The 25,370-nt window shown below is 48.2% G+C and overlaps 1 protein-coding gene across 1 annotated transcript; it reads left to right on the forward strand.

The window, feature by feature from the left end:
• Positions 1-205: 205 nt before the first annotated feature.
• Positions 206-15,873, forward strand: LOC122691296 (proto-oncogene tyrosine-protein kinase receptor Ret-like; the record flags this gene model as incomplete). The annotated part of the gene is made up of 10 exons (XM_043897929.1): positions 206-406; positions 2,883-3,030; positions 4,451-4,558; positions 5,764-5,978; positions 6,061-6,183; positions 8,306-8,376; positions 9,650-9,787; positions 10,835-10,931; positions 12,408-12,555; positions 13,844-15,873. Coding segments are annotated over 10 exons (1,407 nt in total), but the record flags the coding sequence as incomplete, so codon positions are not given.
• Positions 15,874-25,370: the final 9,497 nt, after the last annotated feature.

Raw genomic sequence — 25,370 nt, forward strand, 5'->3', positions numbered from 1 at the left:
GTCGCTAAGAGTCGGACACGACTGACCAACTTCACTTTCACTTTTCACCTTCCTGCAGTGGAGAAGGAAATGGCAACCCACTCCAGTCTTCTTGCCTGGAGAATCCCAGGGATGGGGGAGCCAGGTGGGCTGCCACCTGTGGGGTCGCACAGAGTCAGACATGACTGAAGTGACTTAGCAGCAGCAGTAGCAAGCATCTTTTAATTTCATGCTGTCTGTGCTGCTGTCCACCTTCTGCATCCACCACTCCCGCAAGAATGCCCACAATCCGCCCATTGCCTCGGCTGAGATGACCTTCCGTCGACCCGCCCAAGCTTTCCCGGTCAGCTACTCCTCATCTGGTGCCTGCCGGCCCTCTCTGGACTCCATGGAGAACCAGGTCTTAGTGGACACCTTCAAGATCCCGGTGAGGTTCTCCATGTGGCAGCAGGGCCAGGGAGGCAGCCCTTCCAGGTAGCCCTGTGGGTAGCCTCTGGTCTAGGGCAGCTGGGGAAGAAGGGGGATACAGAAGGGGCAGGGCCCTTGGGGTTGTTGCATCCTTGCCTGCCAGGAGGACCTCGTGAGCTTCCAGCTGTCTTCTAACCTCCACCGAGCTGTCTTTCAGGGAGGGCAGAAGGCAGGGGTGGGGCAGAGAGCGTGAATCAGTGTGGAAAAGGATGGGTGCGGATTTAAATGACTGAGATCTGGGCCATTAAGATCCAAGGAGAGGGCAGGCCATGCTGTACCCGCCTAAGATATCTCCTACGGAGGCCCCAAGCGCTGGAGGATGCAGCCTTGGGGGAGGCCCTGAGGAGGAGTGTGTGGGTTTTATTCTCAGAAGGTAGGACCACCCTAGGGCTGGAGGCTGATGTTCTGCCTTCATTTCCACGGGTCGCTCTGCTGGGGAGTCTGTTGGGTAGGAGCCCCATGATGAAACACTGTCCCCATCCAGGCGAGAGAGACTGGCAGGTGGGGGGCCTGGCCGCAGCCAGGAGGGGATTCTGTCTGTGGCTTGGAGAGTGGGGTTGCTGAGAGGCCTCTCAGGCACGATCAGGGGAGCCTGGCCCCAGGACTCTGTGACTGGCCTGCCAAGAGGGGAGAATCAGCCCAAGCCTCCTCCTCCATGGCATGGTCTGGGCCAGCAGTTAGTGTGGGAGGCTCAGACACCACCTCCTGCCCAGCCAGGCTGCTCCTCCGCCTGTCTGCCCTCCAGTGTTTTTGCTGAGGAGACTGAAATACTATGGGGACTGGGGGCTGGAGACCTCCCACCTGCTGAGTGTTTGGAACCAGCAAAGTCAGGAAGGAGGCCCCTGTGGCCACCACATCTGGGAATGGCCCTCGTGGCCCAGGGACGAGCCATTTGATTCCCTTATATGCCCTGGCGGTTTGTGCTGAGACACACAATGAGAGAGGTTCTTCTGTGGGGGGGGGCCACGGACCACTTTCAGCCTCTAGCCCAGAGTGCAGAGAAGCCAGAGCTGGGCCAGAGGCCCAGGACCACACTGACCAGCTCTGAGGTCTTAGACACATTATTTGACCCTTTGGCCTTAGTTCTGTCTTACATAAAGTGGGGAGGACACTTTGGGGTTTTAGCACTTTTAAAGAGAAACAAATGAGAGATATCCCCTCTTAGCCCAGTCTTTGTGTGCAGTCAGCTGTTATCCAGTGCAGTGTGGACACCAGGGTGGTGGTGACTGTGTTGTCACCTTTGAGCTTGACTATGGATTCTTGGTAGAGGAGGAAATGGCAACCCACTCCAGTATTCTTGACTGGAGAATCTCATGGACAGAGGAGCCTGGCTACAGTCCATGGGAGTCAGACACGACTGCCTCTTTTGCAACTTAAAGAACAAACAACATGGGTTATTGGGGAAGCTGAGACACCAGGACACCTGGGGAGCTGGCTGGAAGGCGCCCCTGGCCGTGGTGCTTAGAGGAGCCTGCCTCTGCTCCCAGACGTAAGAACACAGGGTTCTGGTCCCTGGGTGGGGGGCAGTGGGTCACCAGTGTGTGTCTGTGGGTTAGGCGAGCCTGCCAGGCACATCATAAGCAGCCCCTGGAGCCATGCCCACACCCAGCCACAGCAAGACTTGGGGACCTGGGCATCCAGTGCTGACGGGAAGGCAGGTTCCAGACAGGCTTCAGCATCCCCAGAGTTCAGGTCTTCGAGCCAGTCTTGGGGTCTGGGAAGACCCCACCCCAGAGGGGTCTTCAGTGGGCATGGTGTGTTGGGAAGGCCGGTGTGTGCAAGTTCTGGCCAGTGGCTGGGCTGTGGGAGGAGCAGACTCTTCCACACATTGTCAGGGAGGGATGGGGGCGTACCTGAGGGGCACAGTGGTAACTTTCTAGAGGCTGCCACACCAGGAAGGTGTTCTTGACACCCCCTCCTGTAGCTGGGAGTGCAGGGCTGATAGGCAACTGGGGCCACAGCTGCCACTTGAGTTCTCTTGGAAGTCCTGGAGCCTGGGCCACTGTCAGTGCCTGGTGTCCAAAACAGAGGTGGTGCCATGAGGCTTGGGCCTGAGTCCCAGGGAAGAGGCTGTGGTCCCCCTGTGAGCACCTGTGGGTGCTGAGTAAACCCTGACTCCCTCACTGGAGATACCAGGCCCTGGGCCTGAGGTGGCCCAGGGCATCTACAGTAGATGGAGGCCAGTGAGGGTATGAGCATACGGAGTCCAGCCAGACTGTGGCAACACCTGCCTTCCTGTGGGGGGACGCATCTTGTCATGGCACCTCAGGGCCTGACTGTGGGGTCTTGCCCTTGGACATGGTGACTGTCACCTGTCACTTCAGGTGACAGTCGGCCGTCTGCACACGGAGCTTGTCCGCCGGCTCTTGCCTTCTTCCTTTCTTCTTACCTTCGCCATCTCTCTTCCCTCTCTTTTTCCTTCAAACCCAATGTAGGAGGATCCCAAGTGGGAATTCCCACGGAAGAACTTGGTGCTTGGACAAACTCTGGGAGAAGGTGAATTTGGAAAAGTGGTCAAGGCCACAGCCTTTCGGCTGAAAGGCAAAGCAGGGTACACGACTGTGGCTGTGAAGATGCTGAAAGGTACGTGCCCAGGCAGTACACAGGGGGCTCTGCCACTCACACCTGCGGGGGCCCCAGTGGGTGGATGAAGCCCTTATGACAGCCAGGACTCTGGCAATCAGCCTGCTGCCTCCTGAAGAACCAATACGCCTCCCCTGCTCTTCTTGAGTGGCTGCAGTCTAGGGACCTCCACCATGGATGATGTGGGTTGGTGTGGTCCCTGGAGAAGCAGGGTAAGACATTCCTCCCTTGAAAGCTTTCAGAGCCATGTTGCTTGTGTATCAATGTTGGGTAAAGATCCGAGTTTAAATTAAAAGCCCTTAAGTTCAAAACCGACAACTCTCCCCACCTCAGTCTGCCCCATTAATTTCTTTCGCCAAGCGTCCACTGAGGTCCTGGTGAAGAGACCACCTGTAAGGACTGGCCCCTGTCCCCCAGGTCCCTGCCTTTCCCAGTCCCCATCCCCCCCAGCCCTTAGTGGGCCAGCACTGCCCCAGTCTTAGCACATGCTGGGTATCCTCACTGCTGCTTCTCAGCAGGGACTGGGTAGACAGTCCTCTGCCATGGCTGAGTTCTGCCTCAGCTTGACCAACTGAGGGCCCAGTGGCCATGTGATGGGCACATTTTAGGCTGATGCACTCTGATGTTCAGCAGTCGGGGAGCCATGCAGTGCCGGGTACTTTTGTGTACTTACCCAGGCCCTCAGACTAGGGTTGCCCCTTGTCTATGAGACCCCAGGCCCTAAGAGGGCACAGTGAGACTGGCCCTGGGTCACTCATGTGTGGTCCAAAGGGTTCCAATGCCCCATCTTGCAGCTGTCTTCTCATTTCCAGACAAGTCTACAGCCAGAGGCAGTGGCACAACTGGGCAGTGGGATGTGGGGCCATGACCCAGGAGGACAGTTGGCCAGGAGACCTCCACACCCAAGCTCCTGAGCACAACTGTCTCTGCCCTTGGAAAACACACACTCAGCATGGCAAGACGACTTCCGTGAAGTCTCATGGCCTTCACCTTTCTCCAGGGCCTCACCCCCCTTTGCCAAGTGCTTGGTTGGCAGGTGTTTGGGGACACCAGGGAGTCCCTTTACCTCCCCAGAAGGGTTAATGAAGGGTTAACGCCACTGTCTTTGAGAGATGGTGATTGCAGGGAAATAATGCCATTTGCATGCATAGCCCAGCCCAGAAGGCTTTCCATGGAAAGACTCTGCTCACTTGGAAGTGCGCTCCTCTGGTTCTTACTCCCTGTAGGCAATTGAGGCCGCTGTTGACCCTCCCATGGGCTGAGAGTAGCTCCAAGCAGTGAGGTCCTGGCAGGCCTTAGTCTGAACCTGAGTAGGATGTCTGGGAAGGAGACAAGTCTGTGTAGACCCCTCGTGTGCGCCTGTGACCCAGCACGGTGGTAGCAGGGACTTTGTGACCTGCTTTGTTTCTGTGCATTTCAGAGAATGCCTCCCCAAGCGAGCTGTGGGACCTGCTATCAGAGTTCAACCTCCTGAAGCAGCTCAACCACCCACAAGTCATCAAGCTGTACGGGGCCTGCAGCCAGGATGGTAAGACCAGCCGGGGACTAGCAGCTGCTGGGCACAAGCCAGGGGCTCTGGGCTGCTCCATTCTGCATTCTCCCTCATCCCCATCCTTTTCTTCTCTGGCACCTGTCCTCTCTCTTCCTGGAAGCATGGTTTCTCTGGCCCTTGCCTGAAACTTGTGTGTCAGTGGACCATGAGGGCTGCCACAGGAGTGTTCCCTGGGGTCTCTGGCGACATCCTGGTTGTCAGCACCCTGCCCCAGGCCGAGCCCTTAAGACAGGGAAGTCCAGAGATGAGCAGTGTCTCCTGGGCACCTACTAGATATGCCATAACCTCCAGGTGATCTCAACCCCACCCCAGCCTGGGGTGGCAAAGGCAATGGCAGATCGTTTTTCACATAAGAGCATTTTGCTCTATTGGTCTTCCAAAACTGCTTTGCCACCCTGGGGGCCTCCCACTTTGTGTGTGTGTGTGTGTGTGTGTGTGTGTGTGTGTGTGTGTGTGCATGTGCGTGTGGGTGCATGTGTATTTGGGGTGTGAGGGAGATGGGAGGCCGACAGGGAGAGAGCAGCAGGGGCACCAGTAGCACTCAGGGCCGGGCCTCGGGGAGGACTGTGGCCTGAGAGCAGGCAGGGCAGGGAGAGGGTGGCCAGGGGCAGTCCAAAACCTCTGCCTCCATCAGCTGTCCCCAGGCCATACTGTGGCAAGACCAGGGGTACAGAAAGTTCCTGACATCCGAGCAGCAGTGGTTATCTCCCAGGGCAGCTTCAAATGCAGTGACTGCTTGCCCTGGACACCCAGGAAAGAGGTTGTGGTCAACTGTCCAGGCAGCTGGCTTTGGAATCCAAAGCCCCTGCAAGATGCAGGAGCTTCCCAAGTGGCACTAGTGATAAAGAACCTGCCTGCCAATGCAGGAGATGTAAAAGACTTGGGTTCAATCCCTGAGTCAGGAAGATCCCTTGGAGGGGGACATGACAACCTACTCCACTCTTCTTGCCTGGAAAATCCCATGGACAGAGGAGCTTGGCAGGCTACAGTCTATAGGGTCACAAAGAGTCAGACATGACTGAAGTAACATAGTGCTGCAAGGTGGAGAGCAGAGTGATGTGAGAGTGAGCTGAGGCTTGAGTCCTCAGGCTGCTGGAAACGATTGCCCCGTGCTGGCCCAACTTCTGCCTGCCCAGGGTCACCTAAGCAGCCAGCCCACGTACCTACTGCTCTGCCCCTAGGGCCACTGCTCCTCATCTTGGAGTATGCCAAGTACGGCTCCCTGCGGGGCTTCCTCCGAGAGAGCCGCAAGGCGGGACCTGGCTACGTGGGCAGCGGGGGCAGCCGCAACTCCAGTTACCTGGACAACCTGGAGGAGCAGGCCCTGACCATGGGCAACCTTGTCTCCTTTGCCTGGCAGATCTCACAAGGAATGCAGTACCTGGCTGAGATGAAGGTGCGTGCCGCCCCAGCCCCGCGCCCCCTCCGCCAGCGATTGGCCCGGGGTTCAGGGGTCCCTGCTGTTGTCTTTTCCACAGCTTGTCCATCGGGACTTGGCAGCCAGAAACGTCCTGGTAGCCGAAGGCCACAGGATGAAAATCTCAGATTTTGGTCTGTCCCGAGATGTTTATGAAGAGGATTCCTACGTGAAGAGGAGCGAGGTACCAGGCTCTGGGGTGTGATGGCCTGAGGGCAGAGGGCATGGTCAGGGAGCCCACAGGGTGGGGACAGATTTTGATCTGAGGAAGATAAAGCGGGTTTTTAGAGTGCAAACTTCCAGTCCTCATCCCCGAACTCTTTCCTAGTCCTGGGTCCCCAGAGACCCAGAGCAGGACTCAGTCTTGAGCCTGTTCCTTCTCTTCCTCACAGCCACACGTGCTGTTTTGGAGCTCCCTGCTGGGAGTGGGGTTCCTGCAGCTTCTCTCACTTTTCATCACTATCACTTCTAAAGGTCACCCACCACTGCAGAAATAACAATCTTCTTGTCTGCAGTTGCTCCTCTCACTGCTGCAGAGTGAAGGTCACTGTTTTACTTTCTGTGTAACTTTAGTCCTTTGCTTGGGGAAAAGAAATGAATTAAACTCAAGCTTGCTAGTCATTCTTTACAGAAAGGATTGAACCACTTTACAGCAGGGTATGCTCCTGGTCCAAGGGCCTAGGAACGGCTGACTAAGTGAGTTTGGAAGGCAATCAGGAGGATCCTGGAGACAAAGTCCAGAGTTGCAGTGTAGAGATTTGGGAAGCTTTTTCCAAGTCACTAAAACAGGTGGTTCGGGGACCTTCTTGGGAAACCTGGTTCCCTGGTATGGTCCCCTTCCCTGTGACATTGGTCTTGACTTTCTTGGTGCTGCTATCCTCCCAATCCCTTTCTAGTAGCCTCCCTGTGACAGACTAGACAGGGAAGATCACAGGCCCCCTCAAGACACACAGCTAAGCTGGCATTCAGAACAGATGCTGCTCAAAAAGAAAAACACAGAAAGCCACGACATACACTTCAGCTTTGCTCTGAGGGGCGAGTGAAGCCCAGGTGCTCCTGGGGCTGTGAGGATGACATTTGATTTCTTGTGGGGTTTCTGTTGTGACAGCACGTCTTAGAAGTGCTGAAGGGGAAGTGGAGAGGGGTGCTCCCTACCCCATGGAGGGGGCTGGATGGAACTTCCTGTTGATGCACTGGTCCTCAGGAAGGCCCTGTGTCACCCAGCAAGGAAGCACAAGGTGCCCAAGCTCGGCCCCTGAGAGCACAGCCTGCAGGTTGCATTGTTAGAAACACACACCCTCGAAGCAGTCACACTTCATGTAGGGTATGAATCCTAAATAGTAGTTTAAAAAAAAAAAAAAGAAGTACAATAAATGCATTAAAATCCAAAGCAAATGCCTTTTTTTAAATTGATTGTGCCTTGATGCTGACCTGTTTGTTGTTGTTTAATCGATCAGTCGTGTCTGACTCTTTGCGACCCATGGACTGTAGCCCAGCAGGATCCTCTGTCTATGGAATTCCCCAGGCAAGAATACTGGAGTGGGTTGCCATTTCCTCCTCCAGGGTATCTTCCTGACCCATGGATCAAACCCGCATCTCCTGCACTGCAGGTGGATTCTTTACCACTGAGCCACCAGGAAAGCCCGCTGATCTATTTGTACCAAAAAGCTATTTCTTAAGTTGCATTAGAAAGGATTTGTTAGGTTGAACTCCAGCCTCTCCATGGTGGAGGACAGTCTTTCAGAGGATGCTAAAAGGGCCCTGGGATAAAATAAGAGGGAAAAATCAGACTCAAGACACTCACATTGATTTCTTCGCTCAGAGCTTCTTAGAAAGGCCTTTAGTGTGTTCGTTTGTGTCAGAAATTCCCAAGATGGAAACACTGGATGTTGGCTTCCCAGACCCCTTCACCCTCAGAAATCAGGGGAGATCTTGATGGAAGTGCTTCCAGCCTACCCACTGGGCAGCACCCAGGGTGCAGTGCCCCTGATCTCCCGAGAAGTGACCACAGTGGGGCCTGGCTTGCACTTAGCATCAATTCCTTGCGATGTGGTGCATGACCAGCACACCTTGTATAGCTGTGGGCAGGCCGACTGACTCCCTCACGGGTCTCAGCCAAGCCTAGGAAGGCGGGGCTAGGACTCCAGCACCTGTGAGGCTGGGCTGCTGGCCTCTACCCAGGAACACACTGGAGTCATTACTCAGTGTTCCCTAAGAGCTGAAAGAGCCTGAGATGTGTCCCCCACACACACCAGTTCCTAGAATCTCAGAGCAACGTTAATGCCTTTCTTTCACTCCTTCCTTAGGGTCGGATCCCAGTCAAGTGGATGGCCATTGAGTCCCTCTTTGATCATATCTACACCACCCAGAGTGATGTGTGAGTCTGGGTGTTGCCTTCCTGGGGTGGAGGTTACATGTATGCACCTGTCTGGGCAGCTCCGCTGGGGAACAGAGTTGCCCTGAGTCCCTGTCAGCTCATTCCAGCCGTCCAGAGTGACCTCCCCAAACTGGGGGGCTGCGGATGGGGGAGCTTTGTGTACTCACACAGCAAATGGCAAAGGCCCAGGCAGTAGTTCTGAGTGCCACGGTGGAATGCATGAGGATGTGAGCCATAGCTGCAGCCCCCCTTACCTCCCCCACCTCCCCTGCCCTCTCTTTAGACATCTCAGTGACACACAGTCCCAGCTGAACAGTTCCCTCTCTGTGAGCCTGAGTGTGAGCGGGCTTCAAGCAGGTCCCTGGAGACTGGTCCCCACCCAGAGACAGGTTTAGGGTGGAGTGACCTTGAATGGGTTTCCGGTACCCAAACTGCTCCAAGACCAAAACTCAGTCTTCCAAGTCCAACTGCATTCTCAATTGTTTTCAAAACCACAACAGACTTGTTTCCAAATGTTCTGCTGTAAACAGCCTTGCATGTTTTAAATAAGGTAGGCTGTGAAAAGGCAATTCTTAAACAGTTTTAACAGCTGTGTTCTGATTACCAAGTTGACTGTAAAACAACTGGAAATGCAGGGGAAAGCATAATGAAGAGACTAAAAGTCAATGGGGCCCCACCATCCCTAAATAACTACGGCCAGCACTCACAGGCCTTGCCTAGAGTTGTCCGTGGCATGCAGGCATTCTTTATTACTGTAAACGGGCTTGTGTGATAATGCTGTTTTGTGATGATTTTGTCCCCACTTGACAGTAAATTTTCCCTCACAGTTGATATTTTCCCATTGCAGTGTTTTTTCCTTTTAACATCTTATGAAAATTTCCAGGCACACAGAAAAGGTGAAGGGGTTTTGCAGAGTGCCCTGGTGCCCTGTGGCCTCAGTTCGACCTGCTTTTCACTGTGCTCATTTGCATTCCCTGTGCCGTCTCTGATGCTACAGAGCTCCACCTCAGGGGTCAGCCACCTGCCCTTTTTGGATATGGGGGCTGAGCTTGGGCAGCAGCTTGCCAGGGGGTTGGGGCAGGGCAGGCAGACACCTGGTCCCGCCTCCATTCCACTTCCATCTGTCTGGTCAGCCTAGGCTGAAACTGTGGGCACGTGGACCACTCTCTGTACAGGGAACTCGGGTCCTGTTGCTGCTCAGGGGGAGGATATCTGGGGCGCTGAGGATGCCACAGACTCAGTGCAGTCGCTCATTGGCCCTCTGGTTCTGCAGGTGGTCCTTTGGTGTCCTGCTGTGGGAGATTGTGACCCTGGGCGGCAACCCCTACCCTGGGATTCCTCCAGAGCGGCTCTTCAACCTTCTGAAGACAGGCTATCGGATGGAGAGGCCAGACAACTGCAGCGAGGAGATGTGAGCATGCTTTCTCTGGTCCAGCCTCCCCAGACACTGACACTCCAGGTTTTGGAGGGGTGGGGTCATGCACACTCATCCTTTCCCACTGCTGGGCAGCCCTGGGTGCCAGCCCCAGGCGAGCTGGGCAGCTGGAAGCGACGGGCTAAGACAAAGGCACAGATGACAGAGAACCACCCTTGGGCATGATGGCAGATGCTGGGGACCCAGATTCCACTGGGGGCTGGGTGGGCCTCCTGGGGGGACTTACAAGCTGAGGGGGAGCAGGACCCCAGGAGAGGTGGTGGAAGGATGAGGGAGCAGCTTCAATCTAAGGCTAGAGACCTGTCCCAGGATGCTTGGGGAGGGGCAGGTAATTCAGAATGGCCCCAGGGGTACATACAGGGGAGCGCCCAAGTGGAGACACCAAGGCAGGCAAAGAGCAGGCAGATGGCACCTGGACTTCAGCTCGAGGGCACCAGAATCTTCTCATCAAATGGTGGTTCCATCAGATGATCCTTGGAGAACAGGTTGAGAACACATGAGAGGGGGGTCGTCCATAGTTAGACACACACTGGTCCATTCATTCTACAAAGTCTGTCATGCACCTGCCATGTGCCTGGCTCAGGGCTGTGGGAGTGCAAGGGTGAGTAGGTGCTGCCTCCCTGGGCACCCTAGACTGGCAGGCACAGGCCCAGCACTCACCCACAAGGTGGCCCCTGCAGCCCTGCCAGAGCCCCAGGGGAGGGAGGGAGGGAGGTGCAAGACAGAGTGTGCTTGGCAGGTTTTTGTGTTCATACACAGTTCATCCTTCATAAGAGTTTTAAGGACTGGCATTTCTGCGTTAGCTGCCATAACAAGCATGGCTGGACCACAGCGCCAGACACTGTGAGCCCCTGCTGACCCATCATACCCTGGCCCAACTCAGAGAAGGATGTCAGTGACACAGGAACAGCTTTGGGATTTTGGACCAGAGCCTCTGGGGCCCAGGTGCACTGTACTGGGTGTGGTGGTTGTGACTGGGCAATCCTTGCTGGATTGTCACCACCCACCTGTTTGTCTCACCAGGTACAGTCTAATGCTGCAGTGCTGGAAGCGGGAACCAGACAAGAGGCCAGTGTTTGCCGACATCAGCAAAGACCTAGATATGATGGTTAAGAGCAGAGTGAGTACCCGGAGCCAATCCCTGGTGCCACTTCCCTCACCCCAGTTCATGGAATTCCCAATACAAAGGCAGAGTGTGGCTGTGCAGAGTGAGATGGTCATGTCGTCTCCTGGTAGGGGGCAGGGCAGATTGGGGGCGGGGGGGGGGGGGGTGGGCACAAACCTTTATCCTTAATCCAGGCCTCTTGGACTTCTTGAAATTAGGGAGAAACCAGGATTTTTACCTTGACACTTAGGAAGAGCCCTCCACAGACAGGGATGGGAAGAAGATATGCCAAAGCCAAACAAAATTATTTTCAATAATGGAACTTGAGGAAGTAAAGTTGGAATGAATGTGTCCTAAATTCAGATTCTATGAAGGGTCCGGCTAGGGGTGGGAAGTGAAGGGAGCAGTGGAAACTGTGACAAATAGTAGCCTCCCAGCTGGCTCTGAAGGACCTCTTACCATAGACAATGTAACCTGTAGGAATAAGAGTGCCAGCATGCCAGGGCTTTTTAAGGGATGTTTATGTTTCCCAGTTTTTATAGCAATTTCCAAAAGCTCAGTGTGGGCCAAACAACATATCTGTGTGCCTCCAGTTTACAACTCTAGGTGATAGAGGAAATCAACACAGTTTTCACTAATATTGATTGGGCAATGGGCTGCCTCCTGTATTCTGCCTTAGATGCTGGGGATGCAAGTAAAGAAAATAGACACAGACCTTGCTTGCCCTCTGGTGGTTTCATCCTTAAGTTGACACAGTTACTGAAAGTTGTCATTTCTCCAAACATGGAAGGCAAGATGCATGGACTGGGCCCCTTGGAATAAAACCCAACCTTGGTGTATCGTTTGGGCACATCCTATGATTTGCCCTAAACAGAGGTAATAGCTGATGCCTACAGACAGCTTTCCTAGAACAGTGCTGAGAACCAGCCAGAAACACACTGGAAGCATTCTTGACACCTTTAACCAGGGCAGTGGAAGTAGCCGGTCCTCACAAATCATCCTGCTTGGGAGCTGAAGCCTCTAGCAGCATCTTATGCAAAACCCACACCGATGACTCAGATTTCTTGGTCCTGACTTGATATTGGAGATGGCAGGAGTGCCTGGAGGGAAGCCAGAAAGTGTGGAGCAGATGGGGAATGTGTCTTGGCCTTCCCACATGAGTCATGGGACTGCAATCCCGGAGCCTCAGGTTTTATAAACAGGCCTGTTCTCCAGTGCTGGGCCTGGTGCCCCTAGCGCTGCAGAGAGAGGACCAGAACAATGAGGGAACACATTTCTGCCTCCAAGAGGTGATTTTCTGTGATGAGGACCAGAGGCTGGGGGAACTCATGCTGACAGACCTGGCCAGGGGCTCAGATCTGGCGAGAGGTTGATAGGTGTGGGGTGGGACTCGGCTGGGGCTTCTGCTATCAGGCAGGGCGGGGGTGGGGAGGGGTGGGCATGTCCAGCAATGGCCTGCTCCAGGAGTGACCAGCTCTCTCTCCCTTCTAGGACTACTTGGACCTGGCCGTGTCCACCCCATCCAACTCACTGTTGTATGATGATGGCCTGTCAGAGGAGGAGACACCCCTGGGGGACTGTAATAATGTTCCCCTCCCTCGCACCCTCCCCTCCACGTGGATTGAAAACAAACTCTATGGTAGAATTTCACATGCATTTACTAGATTCTAGCCACGTTGTTCCTGCTCTCTGCACTGTCCTTACTCTCTGTAATGCTTTTTAAGAGTGTTTCTGGTTTGAATGAAACCAAAGTCTGCTCTGAACCTTTTTGTTTGTAAATGTCTGACTTTGCATCCATTTACATTCAGGCATTTTTTTTAAAACTATGTTTTTTTTAAAGGATGTGAAAATATGTGTGATGATCACATTGCCCAGCAGCTTAAGATGATAGAGGAGAGGGTGGGGCAGAACTCTCAGGGGATATTGAGAAATGATGACTCGGTCATTTCCCGGGTGGGGATTTAGTCATAGTACTTCTAATTTAACTACTGGGGTACATTTTCCTGACCTGGGGAGGCATTTAATCTAGAAAGGCAGAACCAGAACTACCCTGCCTGCACTGAGAACACAGCCAGCAGCCCCCCAGGCTCTGGGTGAGTGGAGGGGGGCGGCTTGGAGGCCACCCGGTGCTGGGGACCACCATCGGTGGGAGGGACACACACAGAGTACTGTTTTCACATCCTTTGTATCACACACTGTCATGACAGTTGTCACTTATGAAGTCAGTGCTAAAAGCTGGAGCAAAATGCTTTTTGAAAGAACGTAGTCTGTGGTGCTGTGGTCTTGCAATGGACAGTAAATATGGTTCTTGCCAAAACTCCTTCTTCTGTCTTTAATACTTGAAATTTTTTTCCTGTTTCCTAACTTCATCATGGAGTGTTTTGAACTCTTGGAGTCTCAAGCCTTTTTCAGCCGAGGTTGTTCCTTTCGCATGCCTCCTGGGTCATTGATTCCTTGCTGGCTAGTGTTCCTTGCCATTTGTCCCGTCAACGCTGTGGGACTGGGCTGCGTGCACCCTTGATTTGGAAAGATCCCCTCCTCCGTAGTAGGCTGGGATGGAAGACAAGTAGGCTCCTTTACGTTAGAGCACTGTATATCCAGGCAGTACAACAAGGTGCTGTTGCATTATGCTGCCTTACAGAAAGAGTTAAACAGGTCACCAGAGATTGATCAGATTTGAGAGTCTGAAGCTTATAAAAGTCAAAATTGGTAGTTTCTGGTAAGCTACAGTTACCAAGAGAACATGTGATGTTCCCCCCTTCTCCCAAACATGTTTTGGAAACCTGGAGCATGAAACCCTGCAGGCAGTTGGCCCAGAAACCAGAAGTTTGGTTTGAACCTCAAAGGGAGTTTTGCCAAGGCCTTACTGTCTGGACATGAAGTTTGGGTTCTTCAGCACAGAACAAATGATCTGTTTTCATTTTTAGGCATGTCAGACCCGAACTGGCCTGAAGAGAGTCCTGTACCACCCACAAGAGCCGCTGGCACCAACACTGGGTGTCCGAGATATGCAAATGATAGTGTATATGCTAACTGGATGGTTTCACCCTCAGCGGCACAATTAATGGACGCGTTTGATAGTTAACATTTCTTTGTGAAAAGTAATGGACTTTGGAGGGGAAGAAACATGCTGAGAACAGATCTGCCGGCCCCTATTTGCACATTTCACACTGGCTGGCGGTCTTGCCACCCAGCAGATGTAGCACACTGGACGGTGTAGGTGTTCCTTCTTCAGCCCTCCGCAGCACCCAACCGGTGCATCCGTGAGCACCACGCACTCCGCGCTCACACGTATCGGTCCCTCACTCACTACCTGAACTGTTTGACTTTTTTCTGGTTGCCTCCAAACAAGGTCACATGATTTAAACATGTCCTTGTTCAAAACAAGAGCCCGGCCAGGCTGCATAGGGATGTCAAAGCCCGACCAAGGCTGGAGGGGAAGAGGGGACTTCTGGACAGGCCTCGCCGCAACCTTCAATATCCTGTTTTGTTTCTTTTTAAATCATGTAACCTCTTCTTAGGAAGACATTTGATTCTTATTATGATTAAAATGATCCTTAGGTTTAGCACAATGGAGAGACGTGATGCCACATTTGGTATGTAGGTAGGTGGTGTGAGGGGAGGGGGCTTCTAGGATACATCTGTCCACCTGGCTGAGAGATCACACCCCTGTGATGAGAAGTGTATGGAGGAGGGGGCCTTGGAGTGGAGTGGACTCATATCCAAGTATTGCTGACCACAGAGACTTGGCTGCCGTGAACTCCCCAGCCTACCCCACCACAGCCTTCAGTACCCACCCATCCAGTGCCCCAAAGTGGCAGGGGCTCATCTCACACATTCATGGTTGGGACTTGTGCTCAGTCTCAGCTAGTTAGGTTAGAAGTAGTGTCGACAAATGACCAAGGACTGTGACACCTCTGATGACAGTTCTGATGGGGAAACGACAGGGTTTTGGCTCTTACAGAGCTTGTGTGAAAAGGTACATGTGTCCACTCTTGCTGTGTCTGTAACGTAATGCTGCTATGGCCAGACATTTTTGTTCTTAGGTTCTGACCATGACTCATAAGCTTCTTGTCATTCTTCACTGCTTGTTTGTGGTCACAGACACTCAGCACTCCTCCCATCCTGTGGGGGTGGCTTTCGGGAAGTCCTGGTGGCTCTTCTTTCTGTCCCAATGCTGTCACTTTGCAGGAGAGGGTCAGTTACCAAAATACTGCCTGGTCTTCATACTTAAAGCACTGTGAAAGAACCTAACGATGTCTCATGAGAATGCTGGCTTTTATAGCCATTTCACCAAAGTGGTAAAGTGGTAAAAATTATGGCATTTTTGTGGCCAAGAAGAATTGGATGAGTTTTGTGGAAGAGCTGTGTGTGTGTGTGCATGCGCATCTGTGTGTGCACGCATGTGTGTGTGTACACACCCAGGGAGAGCACTGGAAAAACACTTAACTGCAGATGTAACATGGCTTTAGTTTGGGCCATTGTTCAGACGCACTGTGATAAGTTCTTTTACAGATATCTAGTCATGGTAGTAAACTTGTGGGTTTCAGATGTACTTGATGATAGTCTTGTTAAATGCAGAAGTAGGGAGAAACTTTCTCAAGTTATTAAAAATGCCTACTCAGTGTGAGAGGCTGTAGCAGATTTGTCCTCAGCAGGGGGAGAACTCCAAGTCTAACTGGCTGACCCAGTGCTGGGGAGTTAACCCTTGACTCATAACCTAATTGTCTGTTCCTGAGTTATCCAGGTACTCATACTTGTTAGTCTATCAGACAATTTTCATATGCATATACACAGAAGTTACTAAGTATTTAAGTATTACTGAGTATTACTGTTTTAAAATTTGTTAAATCTGTTTATGAAAGGTTATTAAATCATACTGTGTCAATTTGCTTTTGTAGTCAAGGTGACTAAGAAAATCATTTCAGTTATGTAAATAAAATCATGTATCATACAATGTGTAAACTTCTTTTCTCTTTTTAACCTTCTGGTTGGAAACATTAGGTTTCTGATTTTAAAGTTTCCATATAAAGAGTAAGACATCACAAGGGGATCTATTGTGGTGACCACTGGGGAAGTAAGACTGATCGAAGGACCGTGGGGGCTCTTGGTGATGTTATTGACTTGTCTTGTATAATATGTACATGAACAGCCACATTTATAGTAATTGTGAAAACTAAGCTCGTTCTGCCACTCAAAGGATTCCTTCCCTAAAACAGAGCAGGTATTTGCTCTTGTCTAGTAATTTGCTGTTTGTTTCTTGAAGCTGGAGTTGGACAGTTGTGAGAGAGACTGTAAAATGCATTGTCATGACTGAAGGTCCATTGGAGGAAAAATTTTGCTCTGAACCACTATGAAATCTAAAATACTAAATGCTTCTGTTTATGACTTCCTGTTGGGTTATGCAGGGATGCTATGAGCTCCTCAGAAATCTGGCAAGGAGCAGATGGTGGGTCAGTAGGGAAACACAAGTTATTAGCAACGTAAGTCTGATTTGTGGTTACATTGTGCACTGGATACTGAGGGCCTTGGGTGCACACGTGTACACATAGTCAGGTGCGTAAGTCACCCAGGGGCTGCCCCAGGCCCATAGTGCTCCAGCTCCTAGCCCTTAGTGCCTCCTTCAATCTAGACCTCAGGGATGGGAAATGAATGTAATTTCTAGACTCAGTTGTTTGCCTCTGAATGTTTAGAAACCCGTGTTGAAAAAAGCTAATACTAAAATATGAAAAACTCCTTTTTCAAGAGGAGAAACCTTCCATTAGTAGTGTGTGTGTGTATGTGTGGTTTATTTTTCTGAAAAGGCACATTCTCCACCAAGCTCCACACAGGATTGCTTAGCCACAAGGTCAGCTTATTTGGCTAGAAATGTAGTTGAATATTGGAGGAGGGAATGGTTACCTGTTCCAGTATTCTTGCCTGGAAAATTCCATGGACAGAGGAGCCTGGTGGGCTACAGTCCATGGCATCACAAAAGTCAGACACACGACTGAGCAACTGAGCAGGTATTTGAATATAATATCTGAGAACATGTCTCGGACAAACGCTTAACATAAAAGGGAAAGCAGAGTTTCCCCCACTAGAAACAGAGCATTTTTCCAGGCAGAGGAGTGGATATTTCCTTCTTCTCCTTTGAGCATGTTTATATGTGGGGTATTTGGATGGTGGTATTTAGGGTGACTCTAGAAAGTGCAGAAGAAATCCTTATCTCTGTGTCCCTGGAAAGACATGCTCTGAACGGCATGTGCCACAGTGGGGCACACCCTCCCTTCCACGTGAATTTGCATGTGGTGCTTACCCTCTGGGTGGGCCTATACATCCAGAAAGCACCATCCACTCAGGTTGCCTGCCCCACTCCATCCCTTCTCCATGGAAACAACCTTGGCAGGCTCACTAGAACTTTATAGGAACTTCCCTGGCAGTCTGGTAGTTAAGACTCTGTGCTTCCACAGCAGGGGTCATTAGTTCGATCCCTGGTCAGGGAACTAAGATCCCCCACATGCCACCCAGCACAGCCAAAGTTTTTTTTTTTTAATAATTAAAAGAACTTTGTAGAGTTTCCCACATCTTTAGGGAGTTGGGATTCACATGAATAATTCTTGGCTGAGATCAGGAGAAACCAGAACCTGTATGTAGAGAGTTTTTCACTGTGGAGTATGGTGCTGTGCCTGCAGAAGAGGCTGGCTGGGTGGCTGTGTTAACTAACAGCTGGGAGGATAAGCTTCACTCCCAGAATTAAAGAGGGACGTATGTGAATGCTTGAAAGAAATCCGTTAATCTGTGCAACTCAGATTTCAATTGCTGTATCAAGTGACAAGATATTTTTTCAGAAGTTTCTGGAATGTGCTAAGTCACAGGACCTGGTGAATGGTAATCTCTCAGGGGGGCCGTGACTGGGAGGTTGTCTCACTGTGTCAGCTTCAGGGACATCAGTGTCACAGGAACTGGGCCAGGCACATGGAGGGAGCCGTGACCAGAGACCACCAATCAGTGTGACCACAGCACTTATGTATCACCCCAGGAGAGACCATGATTCTGCATCCTTTCAGATGACACTGCGCAGTTCAAGTTCAAAATTGGTGTGGGGAGTCGAGGTAAGTGCATTCTAAAACTAAGAGGGAAAAAATCATTTTTCAAGAAAAAAAATTTTTGATGCTTCAGACACAGACTGTATTTATCATGCAGACCATCAGTTTTTTGAATAAAAATGCAAAGTTCATTTTTTATATCCCTATTTTTATTGATGTCAGTTTTGTCAATGGTACTCTTTCAGGCTGCACTTGGTTTTCACCTGTGGTCCAGTCCTTTTCTGCACTTTTCATTTTCCCATAGAGGAAGGTCATTCTTGTGGGTTGGGAAGGATCTAGCCCCAGGTGGCACAGTGGAAAAGAATCCGCCTGCCAATGCAGAAGGTGCAAGAGATGGGTTCGATCCCTGGGTTGGGTCTCCAGTGTTCTTGCCTGGGAAATCCCATGGACAGAGGAGCCTGGCGGGCTCCATGGGGGTGCAGAGAGTTGGACACGACTGAGCAACTGCACACACATAGCCCAGAAGAAAAGAACATAAGGCTGCCTCTTGCTACCGGAGGCAAGGGACTTTGAAGGACTTCAGGGAGCCCATATATGCCTTGTCACAGACTCTGCCCTTAGGAGCTCCTCTCAACAAAAGCAAGTGACTTGCTCCATGTCTTGTACCTTTTTTTTCTGGGAGTTTTAAAAAAATTTTTTAAACTTGAAATTTTTAAAACTTTTTTAAAATTTTTAAACTAAAAAATTTTTAAAACTTCAATTTTAAAAATTGAAATTTTTCCTTGAGACTCTCTGGCCACAGGACGTGAGAAGCCAAAGTTCTTGGATTTTTCAGAACTCCAGGGTAAAGCAGTTGGAGGACTTCATGAACATATTAATAAAGAAGATTACAGGAAACAAATATATATATATGTATGTGTGTGTGTGTGTGTGTGTGTGTGTGTGTGTGTGTGTGTGTGTGTGTGTGTGTGTGTGTGTGTGTGTGTGTGTGTGTGTGTGTGTGTGTGTGTGTGTGTGTGTGTATGGGTTTATTTAGTGTGGAGTCTTAGCCACTGGACCAACAGGAAAGTGCCCATAGGAAACAATTTTTAATGTCAGGAATGACACAGAAGAGGGAAAGATTGCAGTTTCTCAAAGGACAGTCATTGAAAGAAATTAAAAGAAGTGTTATGGCAAAAAATAGAATTTTTTTTTGTCTGCGCTGTTTGCAGGATCTTAGTTCCCCAACCAGGGATTGAACCCATGCCCCCTGCAATAGAAGCATGGAGTTATAAACACTGGACCACCATGGAAAATTGTACTTTTTAAGAGAGCTGAATCATCCATATAGCTTTGTAGAAATAAGACCACCCAAAAGAGAACATGCAGGGTTTATTTATTCTGCACTTGCTATTGCAAAGGAAGAGGCCACCATCTTCTTGCTTATGGCAGAGACTCAAAGGCAGGCAGAGGAGGTAGAAAGCTTTACAGGAAAAAAAATAGTGGGGGAGGCTTCAGGTATACTGTGGAGGCTCTTGGCATGAGGAGGCTGAAGGCACTAAAGTAACTAGAAACAGCATCTTAGGTGATTCACTTGGAGAATATATTTGGCTTTCTTTGGGCAGTTTCAAGTTGGAAATTGGGGCAAAATAAAACAGGGAAGCTGGCAGTCATTGACAAAATCCTGACCATTTTGGGCTGGTGACTGCAGAGGTTACGGGAACTCCAGTTCTTTGGTTATTCATGGGCTGGCCGTTGTCTGTTTGCATATTCAGTCTCTCAGTTCCTCTCTTTTGTTCATTTTTTTGCTTGAAAGTTGATGAATACAAGGAACTTTAGAAATTCCGGCCTTCACCGCTTAGAGGCTGATTGTTCAGTCATCTCCATGGCTAACTATATTGTGAGGTATTTTTTTTAATGGGTGGATTATATTTATTTACTTTCAGTGTTTATTTATTTGGTCATGCTGAGGGAGTATGTGGAATCTTAATTCCCAGACCAGTAACCAATCTCATATCCCTTGCATTCTGGAAGCATGGAGTCTTAACCACTGGACCACCAGGGAAGTCCCTGTTGATTGTCTTTGTTTTTAATAAGAGTCATTCTAACAAATGTGAGGTAATATGCCATGGTTGTTTGGACTTGATTTTCCCTTACCTTCCTGTTGTATCATCATGTTGATCACCTGACAAGAAAGTGGCTGTTCAAAAGCATTTGGGTCCCAGACAGATGCAAAGAACCAGCATCATGACCACTAGGACAAAAACATGAACAGTTAATAAACCCTCTAAGGTTTATTGAACCAAGAATTCCAACCCAAGCCAAGCACAAATCCCATATAGACCATGAGGATCAAATTTATTACAGAGTGAAGTAACTTTGCCAGAAGGCATGTATTGTCCGTCTCAGCTTCCCTATTTCAATGACACAAGTATGGTGTTAGGAATGGCACAGATCATGACTAACCAACAAGAAATCTAAAGCAATTATTAAGCAATAATAAAGCTCTAGTGCCAGCCTCCTGGCAAAGTGCTTCTTGTAGTTCCTTTCTTAGGGGCAGTTATCCCTGAACTTGGGGCCATGGGGAGTAGTAGCCCCACATTCACAGGGAAAGGCAGACCCACCTCCACACATCTCTTCCGTCCCCTTTGCTCTGTAGGACAGCTCTAGTAAGCCTAGGTCTGTCAGAAAATTCTTGGCTTTGATGGGAACACATCCTGGGTGTGAACCTGCATATCCTACCTAGGGGCCACAGGGTGCCTGTTTCACTCGAGTGGGCCCTGAATTGTTGCAGCCCAACAAGAGCTTGAAAATCCATCCAATTGCTCTTTTTGTACCTCTGAAAGAGCTAGCTTTGCTCCACTCTTTGGCAGTGTGGAGGGAAGAGGGCCCAACCCCCTCCCCAAGGGGACCTGGGGCCTACTTCGAGAGGAAAGGGCTTTAGAGTGTTATTGAGATTTTCAGTTATTTGGACCAACTTGATGGATTTAAAGCAGACCCGGTGAATATGGGATCTGGGTGGGCTTTTTTATATGGATTTTTTTCTCTAAAGAGGGTTTTAATGTTTATTCATGTTGTAATATGCATGACTCCTGCATTCTTTTTTTCCCCATAGTAATTAAAAATAAATAACATGCCATTTACCATTTAGATATTTGTAAGCATAGAGTGTTGTAGTATGAACTACCTTTACTTCTTTTGCAAACCAGTTTAATAATGTGTACCTTGTGCATGCTTTGGAGAAACTCAGGAAACTGAGTCAGTGACTGAAATGGCCCAAGATAGCACCTTAGATAGCATCTTCATCTAAAAACAGAACCCGGGCTTCCTGGTGGTCCAGTGGCTAAGACTGGACACTCCCAAAGAAGGAGGCCCAAGTTCAATCCCTGATCCAAGAACTAGATTTCCCATGCCGCAATGAAGAGTTTGCATGCTGTAGCTAAATATCTGGCTTGCCTCAATGAAGGTCGACCTGGCGCAGTCAAATAAAAAAAAAATAAAACCAAAGGAAAGGAAGGGTATGGTTGTTGTACAGATTTACATCTTAGCTTTCCCTACTGATTAAAAAAAAAAAGGAGTTTCACAAGACTGTCATCCTTCTATCTGGTATATACCAAGGATTCCTTTGAAATGAGATTTCTCTTGTAAATGTGACTCACAGAAGAGCCGTCTTGAACTTGGGTTTCAGAGATGATCATGTGTCCTCTTTAAAAAAAAAAAGTTAATTAGGTCCAACTAATTCTCACGCTTAAGAGGTATATTTTGCAGTAGCATTTTCTTCCCTTCACTTTGGATGTATCCCAATTTGCTTACACAGTCATCTACCAAAGACATCCTGATATTTAGCTGTTACAAGTAGAGCTGCTGTTGTGTGATAGTTTTTGTCTGGATACTTTTTCAAAGCTGTTTACTAAGTGCTAAACATGTAGTGTTCAGGTCACTGGTGAGCCTTGTTTAGCTGTGGAAAAATCCAGCTAAGTTTCTCTGGCATGTGGGATCTTCCTGAGTAAGGTATCGAACTTGAGTGTCTTGCATTGTCAGGCAGAGTCTTTACCACCGAGCCACCAGAGAAGCCCCGCCCCCTCCGCTTTTTTTCAGTTTACTGGATCTAATAGGTGTGCAGTGCTACTTCACTGTTGTTTTAGTTTGTAATTTCCTAGTGATATATGATTTTGACTATTTTTGATATGCTTATTTACTATCTGTATATTTTCTTTGGCCAGGCATTCAGATTTATACATTTTTAATGAGGTTGTTTGTTCCAGATTTTTTGGTATAGTTGGAGTACAATCCTTTATCAAATATGTATTTTGTAAATGTATTTTTCTGTGGCTTGTGTGTAAGTTTTGTGAATAAGGTTTTTCACAGTTTAAATTCATAATTTTTTAAAGTTCATGTCATAAATTTTATATCTTTTTTTGGATAGACTTTAGTGTTTTGGTTTTTTTTTTGGTTAAATTTCATAAGCAAAACTGAGGTACTGTAGATACAGTTTTAAGCAAAGCTGAGGTACCATAGATACAGTTTTGCCTTTTGTCCATTGAGAAGTTTGAGTGAGGTTGGTGTAAATTGTAAAATTATGTCTACATTCATTTGATTAGATATGGCTTCCAATTATTTGTATAGTTGGTTTTGGAGATATCATGGGAAGTCAGTTTCCCTAAAGGAAACTGGGTGTGTTCCATGAAACATGAACTGTCTTTGTTCCCTGGGAATCACTTTCTGCTTTTTCTGGCTTTGGATTTGACTTGTTTGGATATCTCATACTAGCGGAATCACAGAACGTTTGTCCTTTTTTGGTCTGGTGTATTTCACTTAATATAATGACCCTAAGGTTAATCCAGATTGTAGCATTGTCAGAATTACCATCTTTGAAGGGCTGAATCATATTCCATTGTGTGTATACCACAGTTTGTTTATGGAATTGGCTGTCCGTGGACACTTAGATTGCTTCTGTTTGTTGGCCAGTGTGACTCATGCTATTATGAATATGACTGCAGAAATATGCAGTTTTTCAGCCCCTTTTTTCAAACCTTTTGGGTACATAGCATGATTTAGAATTGAAATATATGTTCATTCCATGTGTTAGTTTTGGAGTAATTTCTGTAATGTCTTACACAGTGGCAGAACCATTTAAGACCATTTCATACCATTTCAGTATGGTAGAATACTGTTCAAGCTTTTGAATATACCTTGTGTTGCATATTCATTCACCCACCGATGGACACTTGAATGGGTTCTACCTTTGGGCTATTGTGAATAATGTCGTTATGAATATTTGCGTATCAGTTTGTATTTGAATTATTAACAAATACATAGTACTATATATGAAAGAAACCACAAGGACCTACTGTATAGTTTAGGAAACTGTATTGAATATCTTATGATAACATATAATGGAACAGAATCTCAAAAGGAATATATGAAAAAGACATAATACCATGATAATTATTGTGCCAACACTATGAGTTATCATAACACTAGTCAACATGTATTTATACATGCCACTAAAATATTCACATCTGTAAGTATATTTCACTGCTTGATTATGTAAAAATAAAGAATTCAAACAGAGAATAAATAAACTTCCCATCATTGATCATCATCACTTATGCACTATTACTACCTGTAATACTCATTGTATAAGTGCTGGACTAGGAATTTACATTCGTGTAAACCAAGAGATTGTGAAGGTATAAGGAAGTATAACTTATTTAATTCCTTAATGAAGGATTATAGAACTCTATGTACATGAAGTGAATGAAAGTCCAATGGTTTAATTGAGCCACATTCTTACTAGAGTGATGAGCTTCCACCCCACCCAATGTTAGCTCACAATTAAATCCTGCAGTCACCTGGCCTCAATGTCTGCTTCCTGCCATCCAGAAAGAAAAGGTGAGGAAGTCCTGACAAAAGCATTGCTATTTTTCTTTTTTTGATTTGTATTTTATTGCAGGGCTTGGCAAAAAGAGGGCCTAACCTGTTTTTAGAGTTCCATCCCAAGGCTTGCTCTGGCATGTTACATATGTTAACAAACTGCTGATTATTTTCAACAAAGGACAATGATCTACACTTCACTATCTGTTGCTTGAGCTGGAATAGTAGGCATCCCTTTAAGTGCAGTCCTTCATGCTGAAGTAGGCATACCTGAAGCAATAGCATAAGAGGAACACATTTATCATGTAGACATCACATCCCATGAATTTGTAATAATTTTTCAGTTATACCCATCATCATTGGAGGAACTGACTTGTCCCAGTAATAACTGGAGTACCCAACATAACAGTTGCTTGACTAAACAATACGCTTACGAGTACTTCTTCCAATGTTCTTTCTCCTACTTTGGTCATGAACAGGAGAAGCGGATGGCAGTGGTTCTTGAAATGTATATTGATTCCTAGGTGGCACAGTCGGTAAATAATCTGCCTACCAGTGCAGGAGATGGAAGTGATGTGGGTTTGATCCCTGGGTCGGGAAGATAACAATTCATATACTCGTTTTATGTGATTAAGTTTTATACTCATGAGTTTTTTTCTTCTGTATACAGAATATATAGTTGGACCATAAAGAAAGCTGAGCGCAGAAGAATGGATGCTTTTGAACTGTGGTGTTGGAGAAGACTCTTGAGAGTCCCTTGGACTGCAAGGAAATCCAACCAGTCTATCCTAAAGGAAATCAGTTCTGGGTGTTCATTGGAAGGACTGATGTTGAAGCTGAAACTCCAATATTTTGGCCACCTAATGTGAAGAGCTGACTCATTTGAAAAGACCCTGATATTGGGAAAGATTGAATGCAGGAGGAGAAGGGGACGACAGAGGATGAGATGGTTGGATGGCATCACCAACTCAATGGACACGAGTTTGGGTAAACTCTGGGAGTTGGTGATGGACAGGGAGGCCTGGCATGCTGCGGTTCATGGGGTCGCAAAGAGTTGGACACGACTGAGCAACTGAACTGAACTGAACAGAAAAACAAATGCTGTTCAAGGACACTGAAAGAACCCTAATGTTGAAAATCAGATCTGTGTTGTGAGCAATGCTTGGAAATCCATGAGTTGAAGCATAGTATTATGCCTATCATCCTTGTAGTTTCCTCAGTGAAATACGTTGAGAAAGCTCTTCATTCATGGCATAGATTCATGAAGAAGCTAAATAGCATTACTCCTTTACATTGACAACTGTGAATTTAAATCTCCTGTGAATCATGTGTGACAACCACACATACCAACATGATTTATTAGTATTATATCAATATTTTTAGTCCTATTTCATGGAGAAGGCAATGGAACCCCACTCCAATATTCTTGCCTGGAAAATCCCATGGACAGAGGAGCCTGGTAGGCTGCAGTCCATGGGGTCGCTAAGAGTCGGGCACGACTGAGTTACTTCACTTTTGCTTTTCACTTTCATGCATTGGAGAAGGAAATGGCAACCCACTCCAGTGTTCT

This window comes from Cervus elaphus, unplaced genomic scaffold, assembly GCF_910594005.1.
Source record: "Cervus elaphus unplaced genomic scaffold, mCerEla1.1, whole genome shotgun sequence".
NCBI classification, from domain to species: Eukaryota; Metazoa; Chordata; class Mammalia; order Artiodactyla; family Cervidae; genus Cervus; species Cervus elaphus.